We start from the raw sequence: 13,276 nt of genomic DNA, 5'->3' as shown, positions 1-13,276 counted from the left end.
TTATATTACCCCCCAAATATAACAAGTCATGGGTTCCTTTCAGACAGATTTATTTGAGGAGGAACAAAACCAGAAGATTGTGGTCAGGACGAAATCGTCAGAATAGTATAAAACATGTACAAGAGGAGTTTCGATCTAGGAGTCTTCCCACTCTCTTACTTTACAAAGTTAAATTGTTTATCCGCTCAGTCACCGTTTCTAAGGTTATTTTTTTTCGATTCTCGATAATTCCGCAATTGCGGTTTAATATCAAGATTTTGATGCAAGACATTTCCAGTTTTTCGATAATCTAGATTCTCCCATATTTCAAACTGACGATTCTTGATATGACCTACTTCGAAAATAAAAAAACCATGTAAAACAAATGACAGACTTGTATGATTCTTGCATAAACCTCCCGCCTTAAACTACCGCTGTCTACCCGGTAAGCGGAAACCACTCAATAATTCGGCTTGGCCATAGTCTACTTGAGTAAGCGGGCATAAATGAATATTGCTCGCTCTTGATGCTCAAAAAAGTGCAATTTAGCGCTTTCGTAAAGGAACTAAAATAATCCTGTATAGTGGCACAATTATTCGTCGTTCTTCAACCGTTACAGTAATTCACGTTTCGTAGAATCGCGTTATGGGAAACTGCAGTTAAAGAAGAGCAGAATTGGAGAATCGGGAGTTTTGTACAGGATTTGAATTTTAAAAACGTAATCTCAGAATCAAACCGATCGGAAACTGCAGTCGTAGCAAGAACACAGAATCGGAAGAACTAACGCTTAAGCTGCAAATGAGTGGCTGTAAGCTTTCCAGTTGAGGTGTTCCAAAAGATCATTTTGGATTCGAACTTTCTGCTTTAAAACTTGGCTTGTTCGCCTACACGTCCGAAAAAGGGCAGAGCTCCCGTTTTTAAAACCCTAGCTCTTTAATAGTGAGACCAAATGGAATATAGTGCGAAGTGCCATATAGTTTCATCTATGCCCAGGGAAAATTCGGTCTGACATTAGATAAACAATGAGGCATTTTGTAATGAACTTGCACCAGGGTCCTGCGCTTTGCACTCCTACCCTATTTTTCCAAGAAGTGTCCCCGCGTCCCCCGCAAAACGAAAGTATGATATCCGATAGTTAAATCGCTCTGTTTGATAGTGATCGTAAAGAGACGCTTCAAACTTTAAGGGTTCTCTTTTGCCACTTAACATTATAATGGCAAAACACTTGACCAACATAACCAGGCTATGTATAGTACGGTTAGGATCTCCTTTAAAAGGAGCCACATCCTTACTGATCTCGAGTTCAAAGCTGAAGGACGCTTGCCCTGGAGTAACAATTCAGCAAAGCAGTGATCGAAAATGCCAGGATTCGGAACTTCTCTTGCTGTGGCGGTCTGCCTCCTGTCGTTCTTGATTGGACAAGGATCTGCCTCGTTTTGGCGACCCCAAACCACACCCACACCCACACCCAGACCTCTGCCATCAAACCCAAACGATCCTTATTACAAGAGTAAGTTTAGTTGGATTTCTGCAGCTTTTGAATAATTACACTTCCTACCAATGTTTAGATCACACAATTATACCTGCACAGCCGTTACCGAAAATAAGTCACAGAGTCAAAGTTTTGCGAACGACGCAGATTTGATAAACTGAAATATTTGATGGGTGACGATATCATCATGTGACCATCTCTTTAAAAACGGAATGAGTCTGTTCATTGAGGCCTGTTTTTGATAACTTCTTTGGCGGGCACTTCGCTGAAAAGATGACAAGATTTCGCGGACTTAATTATAATTCGTCACCTACTTGCAAGGTTTTCGATTACATATAACTGATGTGGCTTGATTTTCCTCAAAATGATCACAATGGCACTTACTGAAACACGGTGACGATGCCGCTGGATATTTTTGTCCAAAGCTTAAACAACGCGTCTACGAAGTAATATAACAGGGAGAAAGCTTCTATGAATCTAAAATGAGTAAAACAGGATCAAAGGGAGAACAGGTTCGGAAGATTTTTTGATCGGAATGTCACAAAGCTCCCGTTTCCAGCTTAATTATCCAGTAACGTTCCTTTAAGAGGAAATCGTTTTAGTGTGCTCAGTCTTGAACACTTTTGTTCCATTCCTCTTTCGGCAGCGTTTCAGAAGGTTCCCGCTCCAAACGTTACTGCTACAAAGCTCATGGTTAACTTTCTGCACCTTTCTCCATGCAATACCTCGTCACTCGTTAAACGTCAGGCTCCCTTGTTTGAAGATATTGTACTGGTCTTGGACGGCTCAGGCTCGGTTGGTAAATGCGAATTCAACAAAGGCAAAAAGGCTCTTCACTACATGGCCGGTTTAGCAGCCGAGTCTCAGTATGACACCAAATACGCAGCAGTAACTTTCGCTACCAGCGCTGTGATCAACTTTAACTTTACACACTACAGTATTGCGGCCAATAAGACTTTGCAGATTTCTTATCCGGGTGGCCTAACCAACACGCAGGAAGGATTGTTGCTGGCTAGGAATCTGTTTGTCAACCCTTCAGGTACATATTCAGGGGTCAATGGTATACAAGAAAATATTTTGCAAATTTAGCAAAATTGGACAACACATATCAAAACTGAGTTGTTTCCAAACTTTAATTGAATTACACGAAGACAGAGGTCAAACGCATAAATTGAGACCGCTCTCAATTTCTAGCAGCCATCAATTCTTTATGACTCCCTCCACTTTCGTCCACGAACTCTGTGGGAAAATGATGCTAAAATGACAGTGATAAAGCAAAATACAAGCCGATAAAACAGGAGAATAACTGTCATTAACGTTTGGACAGATACTCAAGGTAAAAAGCTTGAGTTTCCAGAAACGGCCTTGGGTTTGGCGTTCAAAGGGGAGAAATCCACATCTGTTCGTAGTTTGTTTACAACTTCCGGGTACAATATGACGGGAGGTAGGCGTGACTTACTCGAAGTTACAACAAGCTTCTCTCAAAGGCATCATTTCCAACCGCGTGAGTCTCAGTTGCAATCCTTTGAGACAGAAATATACTTGTTTACTTGCGATTTCTCTTTTAATGCATTGTCTTAATTAGATGAGATCTGCTGACTGTAGTCCATCACAACCACAACAGAATTAGCAAGAAAAACAAGAATAATTGCAAAAATAACAGCAATAACCTAATATCATTTGGACAAGGGAAAGAACTCTCATCAAAACGAACAGTTGAAGGAAAGGAGATTAACAAAGAACACAGAGGATAAATTTGAGTATCAACAGAAAGCAGCCTAGTCCCTAGGCGTTCTCGTCTTCTGGCGAGTAAGCGCGAAGTACAAGTTAGAGCCTGGGAGCGGATTGCATACCGTTCGGTGACGTTATGAAAAAATTAATTCGATACAATTTCAATCTTAAGAGTAGAGTATACGATGGCTTTCTCCTTGCTTTTAGAGATAAAGGTGTCCAAATCAACCATACCCTTTTAATCGAGATTATAACGCAAAAATTGCAACTGAAATATTTCAGAGGAAGATGTTTCTGCTTCCCATTTTGTGTCCTTGATCCATGTTTTCTCGTCCTTTCCCAGGTCAACGCCCCAACTCAAGAGAGATGGTTTTCCTTGTCACGGATGGCCAATCAAACGTTCAACGACAGCTGACGGTTCCCAGAGCCACTGCGCTAAAAAAACTCGGCGTGCAGATTTTTGTGGTGGCGGTTGGGAATCAGATTCATGGAATTGACGAAATGGTGAGGGTCGCTACCTCTCCGCCGGAGCAATTTCTGTTCAGAGTAACAAAGCTCACTCAGTTCTGGGAAATTGTCAAGCTGTGTATTAAACAGGTCGCTCCCGAAAAATACAAAGTCATCCAGGGTCAGTTCGAAACACCCTGCTATTAGGTTAAAGTTCCTATAAATACGTACCGCAAGTGAGTCTTGGCTTTAATCAGACTGAAACTTTCTTGCTCCTAAGAAGGATGATAGGGAAAATATGGTTCGTGGGGTGGGGTGAGGTTAAGTTGGGTCGTGTTATCAGGGGTGGGTATGGTTTGGGATCAGGGCCCAGTTGTTTCAAATACGATTAACTTAATCCAGGATTACCGTAAACTTTTGTTTTATGTTTTCAACTTTTTGGTGGAAGTTTCTTTTGCTTATTTTTGTTTTTGAAGATTGATTTCCTTTAATGTAGAGTTTTTCCGAATATCAGTGTTGAATAGCAATTGGGAGTATAGAAATAAACTCCTTGGTTAATTTGTAATCTGGGATTAGCGTTAACCGGCTTTTGAACAACCGGGCCCAGATGTATTGGGGTGTTGTGGAGGGAAACGAAACTTTGATTAGTGGTAGCTCATCCAAAAGGCATATAGTTGTTTAAGACTGCCTCCTGGAAGTGCAATAGACAAGACTTGATACCTTCCCTGACGTTCTTAGCAGTACATCAACTTGTCAACGACAACAAGGTGTCAGTAGTGGTGTGAGTTCAGTGGGGGAGATTAGTTGTAAAGCGATTAAAGAAGATTGTTGTTTTTAAGAACGAGAAAGGCTTTCGCCGTTTGTCCCAAATATTATTGGCCAGGACTAGAAGTTCTTGAAAAAGAATCATTTCCAGCATAACGAAAATGAACTGCCTCCGTTGCTTTGCATAGGCATTCACATAAAGGCTTGAAAAGCTCTTATTAAAAACTTGGCAATTAGGAAATTGTTGGTTTAGGTGGCCTGTTTAGAGCATAGTTCTAGAATGAGGTAAAACGCACGCTGCTACTCCAGCCCCCCCCCCCCCCCCCCCCCTCCCCTCCAAGTCTGAATAAAGCAACAGCCACATTAAGTCATACATTAATTAAAGTAAAGGGTTTGTGTCATTGATTTAAACAAAAATGCGGATCAACTATAATGGAATATCGAACGAATTTTAAGAGAGCAGCGTTAAGTCTCAGTTTGACATTCCAAATCTTGTCAACTTTTATGGACTAAACTCGCGAGAAACCAAGCGGTCTTAGATTTCAAATATCGGGCCTCCAAACTTCTGAAGGTTTAATGTCCATCTAATAAGGCAGTGATTTGAGTTTTTTTTTTGCATACAACCCCATTGGAGCTCTCATAATAACTAATGAAGCATTGTTTAATTTAGAGTAAGATGTAGACTTATTTTCAAGAATAAAAAACCATGAGTTGAGTTCTAAGAATATGCAACTTTTGCAAGTCCTTGCTTTGATTACAGAAATACATCTCTACTCTACTGAAAATTAACATACAAAAAGTTGGTTTTATCAGCGGAGTTGATAATGTAAATTGGCCACCGTACAGAGATTATAAAAGCTGACGTTTCGAGCGTTAGCCCTTCGTCAGAGCGAAACGTCAGCTTGTAGAATCTCTGTACGGTGGCCAATTTACATTATCAACTACGTTGATAAAACCAAATTTTTGTATACTACTTCCCCACCGACGCAGCACCACAGTTTCTTTAAAAAGTACCCGCTTCATTCATTTGAAAATTAAAATGATTGATGAAGCACTCGTGAGAACCTTCCACATAATTATCCTCGACCAGTTGCAATTTGTTAACTGTGATAAGGGGACAGTTTTACTGAAAATCGGCTAACTTAAAGAATCCGCTCAACAAAAACAACCCTACCAACCTGACCAACTAAAAGACGCACCATAAACTGCTCTTTCGTCATTTTCTCAAAGGGCATCGCACAAATTGCCTCCTTTCGAAAACACTGGAATTGTACCGTTGTCCTTCTCTACCTTCCCTTCCCTCGCCTTGCCCCCACCCTCCCCTCCCCTCTCCTCGTCCAAATGGAGATAGGGATTGACATCTCCAACCACATTCATTTCAATGTTTCTCAGCCGGTTTATTTTGTTCTTGTACTATTTTTCTTTTATTGTGTCGTCATGCCCGCGAAGCCTTAATTAATATAGCGTTACACCTAAAAATAGCACATAATTTTCAACTCAGAGAACCCAAAATTTTTCTGGTTACAAACTATACCAACTCTTATACCATAGGAATGTTATAAACTGTGGTCAACAAACTAAGTGTACCATGCAAATACTCTAAAATATCATTGCCACTTCAGGTTGTTTTCGAGGTAAGTCTATACAATGAAGGCAGCTAATGTACACCGTTTTGATCACAGTACCTTTCGCGATAAACACTTGGCCAAAGAACACAATTGAAAATATGCGTAAAATCATGTTTCTGTATTGCACGCTGTTTCTGTATTGGCCTGTTTCTGTATTCGGAATCAATACACGTGAGGCCAAAATTAGACAGCCTGATCAACTCAAGGATTAATCGAGAAAGTCTATTTGCTGTCAGTTAATTTGACTCAGAACGATTTGCTTCAGGTAGTGGTGATTGAGTGAATTTCTTCTAAATTAAAATGCAAACCTATTATGCAACCCGGAAATTGTTAAGAACCACAAATGTCTGACCCAGGAAACACAGTGTGGAAAACAAATCATAATATACAGAACATACTCTGTTTACAGGTATGCCTTCAGACATCCTGAAGGAGGGTTTTAAGGTTATCCCTATTAAATGACCTCTCCCAACACATACATAATAGCCTGAGACCAGACCATGACACCGGGAACTATGTGGTCTACTTTTATTGAACAGTGTCATGGGTTCTTTAAGACAAGGCCAACGGCTTAAGGTCACCGTCTAATGACACGATCATCTGAACTAAGGCAGATATTGAGCACAAAGCCAGAAAGATCTCAAAAGGACCCTGGTTTCTGGTCCAGCAGGGGTTCGAACCAACAACCTCCTGCTCAGCAGTCTGGTGGTCTCCCAACTGAGCTAACCGGTTTGGCGGTATAGTCATGCAAGTGACTTTGAAAATATTTCAGACAACTTCACTTCCGGGGGAACAACTCCAGAAGATTGTGATGAGGGCAAAATTGCTGAATCGTGCTATGACAATAACAGGAGTTGTGATCAACGATTCTTGTAACTTACAGTACGGACTTCGAAGTCGCTTAGTAAGAGGTATCTATCAACATCATTACTGTCACTGTTATTATCATTATTACATAATTTATGACTTTAAGGAAGATCAAATCTCTCCTCTGCAAGTTGCATTTATTAAGGTGAGTAATGTCCAATTCGTTTTCCTCATTGAAATGACACCCTATATTCTTCTTAATCATAACAATTACAATTTTTTCAAATTTGATTGGTGCATTAACTAGTTTATTTTTCACTAATTATTGTGTAGGGTTGTAATCGGACACTGTAATCAGACAGTTACATCAGCCAATCATATTAAGTGCACTCAGCTCATTCACCCCTAAACCGGCCTAAACCGGCCATACTTAGTATTTTACTCTGTCTAACGCCAGACGATTTTACTCGTCAGTGGGGAACCCCCAGGAGTCAATGGGTTAATCACTCACTTAATGTCCATTAATAACATCAATCACAGAATTTATCACAATAACCATAGCAACAACCACCTTCAAACCAAACTGAGGATTTTCCAAAATGGATGAATTTGTAACATTAGACAGTGAAAAAGGAATGCATTTGTTTGCGATAGTAATAGGACTAATTAAGTGGAGTACAATTCAGGCAGTAATCGGGTGAGTAATTTCAAAATCTACTGAGCACGCAGCGCAAAGCCGATTTGAAATTATGAGCAAGATTACCCCTGAATCATATGACACGAAGCCCTATTACTAATTAATTGTAACTATAACAAAATGCAAGATGCAAGTGGGAGGCCCGGTGGCCTCATGGTTAGTGCGCTCGACTCCGGATCGAGTGGTCTGGGTTCGGGTCCTGGCCGGGGAAATTGTGTTGTGTTATTGGGCAAGACACTTAACTCTCACAGTGCTTCTCTCCACCCAGGTGTATAAATGGGTACTGGCGAATCTAATGCTGGGGGTAACCCTGCGATGGACTGGCATCCCATCCAGGGGGGAGTAGAAATACTCCTAGTTGCTTCATGCTACAGAAACCAGAGATAAGCGCCGGCCTGATGGGCCTTCTAGGCTCGTAGGAGACTTTACCTTTTTATAACAAAATGCAAAGATAAAAGTCTTTGAATACCTTTCTATATTCAATCTGTTTTGGCAAAAAGTAGGACAGCAAGAAAGCCCCCATCAAAGTGCATGTGATTGATGGGCGAATGGCATGTGTGTCTAATTACAGGTATCCAATTTGGAGTTGTTCAAATTGGATATCTGTAATTATTGGACACCAACGCAAATAGGCAGGCACAGAACCAATCAGATTAGAGAATTTGAAATAGTTATGATTATCTCGGAAATCGTAATGGTTATGATTAATTGGAAAGAGGACTTTGTGTCCTGTGTCAACCCCGTGTTGACCCGGATTGTAGTTTACAATACGCTGCGCCATTCAACTGAAAACTATTCTCCCAATATTTTATTACAAATTATTATTATGACAAAAGACAACAGACTATTTACTAACCATCCAACTATTTCATGAGCTTTCTTGTGCTGGTCAAACATGCTTTTCGCATATTCTAATTCGATGGCACCTAAATCAAATTAACACAAACAATCGATTGATCAAGAGAAGAACTGTTAATTTTTTCGCAAATAGACCATTTTACAGTCATGTGCTTAGTTAGCTGGCCTTTAAATGAAAGTGAGGCTGGTGTTCACCTTGTTATGATACAGCCCTCCCTGCCTTTCTTATGTTAATGATGTTGTTCTCATGCTAATTAGTTGGAATTTACATGAGAAAAGCAATGAGGTTTCTATCAAAACAAGTTCATCTCTAGCCTCACTTTCAGTCAAGGCCAGGTAACTAAGCACATAACTGTAAAATGGACTATTGCATTGTGATTGACTATTTTAATCCTTAATATTTGGTTTTTTATGCTCTACTTACAAATAACTAGCACTGTTAAGCTTATTAAAACAAAAAAATATGCTGGTGAGACCTTTCAAAGATGAGTTTTTCTCTTTCTTGGATGTGCAGAAGTTACGTACTGACCTCGTCTTCAGAATCATTACGTGGAACGCCAAAAGAGCTTCGAATTTCTACCGATGTCTTATCAACTGACCCAAGAAGAGTTACTATAACTCTTTCAGCATCTTCTGAACGTCAACAATTGAAAACAGTACTACGGGATGAACAAAACTTTCCGAGCTCTGGACGTTTCAGTCGCCGCCATCTTGCAATTGAATTCTTCAGTCTTTTGGCGGAGAGGCATTCGTTTCGAGCTGCGACCACCCCTCCCCCACAAAATCAATAGGTAGGGCCACGAGAGTGCGTTCTCCTTGCCGCGTGGTTGCAAATAGTTTCCGTGATAGGGAAGATATCGTTGACGTCACCTATTGTCATGATGTGCCAACCACAGCCTCATTGGCTGAGCCATTGGCTGTCGATACAAAGGGTCTTTTGTTCCTGTGGTTGGCATATTTGAATAACAAAAGCAAAGTTTGTAAACAGATATCTTCCCTATAACTGGCAAATGGCGCGTTTTGGCCTTCACGCAGCTTCGATACTTGATTTAGGGGTAAGGGGGTATTTCTGTTCCATTTATTGTGTCCCAAGATTGTAGATCGATGACTCACGGGCCCTGGCCATGGTCAGACGCTTTGGCTGGCTAAGGAAACAATAAAGTGTTTTCACATGACGGCACGGAGGCCATTTTGTTGTTCCAAAACAAGAAATGGTGCCCATGATAATCTGCAAATGCTTTCCTTTGTTTCAGCAATCCAATATGGGCTGGTGGTCACGCGAGTGAAAACGCTCTATAAAACGAGCAATTAAACCGCTAGCTACCACCCGCCGAGAGCGCAAAAACTCAAACGTTCTGCGACACACAGAAACCACCCTAAGGATTGTGCGAGGGCCTGTTTCCCAACTATTTCGTTCAGGCTAGTCTTCTAGCCTGCCCTTCTTTCGTTCCACAAGTAATAAAGCGTCAAATGCACACTTCTGGCTCTTTCAATGAAATGTTTATCCGACAAAAACAGCAAGAGTATGCGTCAACGCCTTAAAAGCCACATACAGCGAAAAGAATGAATAGTCTTACTTCCCTTGGGAAAAAAACAGTGAGCGGTGTTTATGCTCTAGGCTCTGGTCTGATGGTAGCAGGAAGCCCACTTGACCCAACGTGGACAAACCTGCCATAATTGTTCTGCTTCTATTAAAATGGCGTCTTATGGCTTTCTTAGCTTTTGGATTTTTGATAAACATTTCTCAGCTATCACAGGTAAACTGGATCAAGCTTTTTACCGTAAACCCTGCTGGGCTTTTGAGAATTATTCTGACAAGAGTCAAATCCCGTACTCCAAAACCCTCAATTTAAGTGGTAAACCGAGTGGGAAACTCAGTCAGGTTCTCCATTGCCGATAAGGGCGACTTGACCGAAAACTTCAGTTTTACGCCCCCGATACCCTGTATCAAATTTATCAAGTCAAGGTCCGGGATTTACCCGGGTTCCAGAGTTTTTCTCGCGCGGCAACCTCGTCCCCAGGGTCTCTCTTCTTTCCCTTCCTTTGAGCGAAACCCTAGGGACGAGGTTGTCTCGCGCGCACGTCATGTATGAGAGCAAGACCGCGGGAAGGCCTCGGGCACCCAGGGTAGATCGGGATTGGATGATCCCTAACAACCTTAACTTTAGTGGTTCCTCGATGACTATGGCGTCGCTTCGTTCTTTGGTTATACTTAGGCTTAGAACAAGCAAAAAAGAATAATAGGACAAAAAGGGTTCCGTGCTGGCGTTCGCGGTCCGGTGTGATGTCAAAAGCCGTAGGAAAGGAAAACCATCCAAAGTCGACTCCAATGACGTAAAATGTTCGCATTGTGGAGGTGAACAGTACATGCTCAGAAGTCGACTACAAAACCTTTCATATCTCTTCCAATTTTTAAACGAGACAAAATGTTCCATGATATTTTCACGTTTGGATTCGAAAACACTGAAAGCCTGAGAAACCCTTCCATGGTGTGGTTTACAGTGGAACCTTGCATTTGTGACACCTCCATTCAGGTAGTCTCCTTCGCAGCCGTTTTTTGGATTTTTTTTGCGTGACATCCAAAAAACGGCAGCGAAGGAGACTAATCTTTGACTCCAGCCCAACCTCTATCAGGGGGTAACTGCCCTGGGACCCGTTTCTCGAAAGTCCCGAAAACTTTTACGGGCCACATTCGGGTGTCACAATTCCCTTTGTATCTCAACAGACGGGGGGTATTTTAAGTCGTCAAACTTCAAAGACATGTTTCCTTTAGTTATAGGTCGAAAAGATGTTAAAAGATCCGGCTTTCCAAAACAAGCTGTTGGCGTTTCACAAATGGCTTCTCGGGTCCGAAAAAAGTTTTGGGACTTTCGAGTCGCCGGCCCCTGGTCCCGAGCGTGTCCCTCTTGAATGTAAGTTCCCTGCACTTGGAAAATTAAAAGAAGAAACTTCTCAGTGGCAGGCGTTTTATACAGCGACGTTTAAAGTAAGCTGGTGGCAAGAATTTCCTCAATACACAAATAATTTCGTAATTATGGTCCTTTGTTAGTCCTTTTCTGTTCCGCTGGAAGAACTTCTGTTCTTTTTTAACTCCTCGATCGCTGACAGCCAGGCACTGGTCCTGCGCAAGCGGAGGCAGTCAATTCTCTCTACAAGCGAAGTTTGTTGACTTTTATGCAAAATGTGCATAGGAAGAGATGCATCAGAAAATATTCTTAGCTTATTTGAGAACAGCAGCTTTTAACGCATGCTCAAAATGAAATCACGCAACCTACTGCGTGACACTACTAAGTTAATATTCATTTTATATTTAAAACTTTGTCTTAGACTTTCGACGTCTAAGTGGAATCCATTTTCATAGTCCTGTTATAGTCTTAGCACCTGCTTATGTATTATTACAATAAACTTGGTTTTAGGGTTTTTTGTTTTTCTTTTTTCACCCAAATGATGTAAAAAGTTCAACTTTCCCTTCTGATTCTTAGTTTTTCAGCTATTTGTTGTACGTATCTTAGCTGGTCCACATCAGCTTTTGTTTCCCTTAGACCACCTTCGCTGTGATATAAACTCAAAAGTTTATGCATGTGTGTAATCGTGTTCAAATTTGTCATTGACGACTTCTTATTACTTTCAGAGTAGTTTCATCATTTTTATTCAGTTCAAACTGATTTCTCTAGAAGTCATCAAATACAGCAGCTTCATTGTGCGACGTCGTGACTTGCTTCTAAGATTTCACTAGTATATTTCACTAATATCTACTTAAGTGTCATTTTGTGTCCCCCAACGTCAAGTGTTTCGGACACCTCCTGTGATGTGCTAGAATTGTAATTATGTTGGTGAGCCTGTGGGGACAAAACGCCATTGCTACTCTTTTTATGCTGGTTGTCTGTATTTGCATCATGAAGGCAGGGTAAAATTGCATTTGTCGCTTCATCTTAGGGATTCTGTGATGCACTGACATCCCTCCCATACTTGGTGGTACGGCATTCTTTGTCACCTTACGCTGGGAATGCCGTGATTACCAGCATACAATGGCGAAGAAGCACTCGTGCCGAGCAGCATGGGATTTAAGCAGGCCTCCATTCACGGGGGAATACGATACCTCTTGCCATTTTCCACTCCAATTCTTTTCTCTCGTCCCTTCCGCATTGCAGTTCGCTGTGGCGCACACAAGCAACAGGCAGCGGAAAGTCTCATCACCTATTACGTCTGAAAAAAATCCATAAGCCCTTCAGCCATATTCTGGTTCACCGTCGCGAACAAGATGAACGTTCACTCCATTTGACTCCTGTGTGCCTCGAGATTTAAAAATGGATAATAATGCTGCCAGGAGTAACAGAGCAATGAACCCTAATACTCCTGCTACTACTGCAAAAGCAACATTGTCGTCCTCAGCTTTGGCTTGTGCTTCGTTTTCTGCAAAGGTATAAACAACAGGAAAGGATGAGGATTATCGTTGCACTGGAACAGTTTTCAATTGGTGCTAAAACGGAAACAACTAAATTAATTCGGCCAATCACAACAGGCGAACGCGATCAAATGAACCAATCAGGGTGAGGCAATGCAAAACACGCGTCCGCGATAATCGCGCGGAAAACGAGTGCAAACAACTTGACCAACCTGTTTCTCTCACGCTTCTGATTGGCTGAGACTGGTGCGAGAAATATTCAGTAAGCCAACCAACACGTCTAGTAACACTAGAGCAATTTATCATCTCATCGATAAGACATTTTACTTAGTTACTTACTTTACTTTATTTACAAACAAATCACGATTATACAAACAAGACCATGAAGGCCCCCGTGCAGTTAGCATTGCTATTCTTGGCGGGCCACTTACACTGCGACATTACTGGCTCTCACAACAGAGTAAACA

At 41.4% G+C, this 13,276-nt stretch overlaps 2 protein-coding genes across 4 annotated transcripts in view; one reads left to right on the top strand and one right to left on the bottom strand.

Annotated features, from left to right (window-relative positions):
- Nucleotides 1-288: 288 nt before the first annotated feature.
- LOC137983636 (vitrin-like) lies at nt 289-3,872 on the top strand. The gene is made up of 3 exons (XM_068830791.1): nt 289-1,489; nt 2,118-2,510; nt 3,546-3,872. The coding sequence occupies exons 1-3, from the start codon at nt 1,339-1,341 to the stop codon at nt 3,854-3,856; spliced, it is 855 nt and encodes a 284-aa protein (XP_068686892.1). The 5' UTR covers nt 289-1,338; the 3' UTR covers nt 3,857-3,872.
- A 7,979-nt stretch (nt 3,873-11,851) lies between these two features.
- The window catches only part of LOC137982075 (ZP domain-containing protein-like), a 17,179-nt gene continuing 15,754 nt past the window's right edge, over nt 11,852-13,276 (bottom strand). For all 3 annotated transcript variants that reach the window (XM_068829112.1, XM_068829114.1, XM_068829113.1), the window contains one exon: nt 11,852-12,817. In XM_068829112.1, the coding sequence (XP_068685213.1) occupies nt 12,633-12,817 (185 nt within the window). In that variant the 3' untranslated portion in view covers nt 11,852-12,632. The remainder of the gene's footprint in view (nt 12,818-13,276) is intronic.

This window comes from Montipora foliosa, chromosome 13 (assembly GCF_036669935.1).
Source record: "Montipora foliosa isolate CH-2021 chromosome 13, ASM3666993v2, whole genome shotgun sequence".
In the NCBI taxonomy this organism is placed as follows: Eukaryota; Metazoa; Cnidaria; class Anthozoa; order Scleractinia; family Acroporidae; genus Montipora; species Montipora foliosa.
Note: the sequence above shows the minus strand (reverse complement) of the source record. Positions and strands in the feature narration are given on the sequence as shown.

What these genes read in the sequence shown, in the direction of transcription:
- LOC137983636 (XM_068830791.1), top strand. Translation starts at nt 1,339, where the DNA reads ATGCCAGGATTCGGAACTTCTCTTGCTGTGGCGGTCTGCCTCCTGTCG. An exon ending in AAACGATCCTTATTACAAGA is followed by an intron (nt 1,490 to 2,117) that starts GTAAGTTTAGTT and finishes CTCTTTCGGCAG; the next exon opens with CGTTTCAGAAGGTTCCCGCT. An exon ending in TCTGTTTGTCAACCCTTCAG is followed by an intron (nt 2,511 to 3,545) that starts GTACATATTCAG and finishes GTCCTTTCCCAG; the next exon opens with GTCAACGCCCCAACTCAAGA.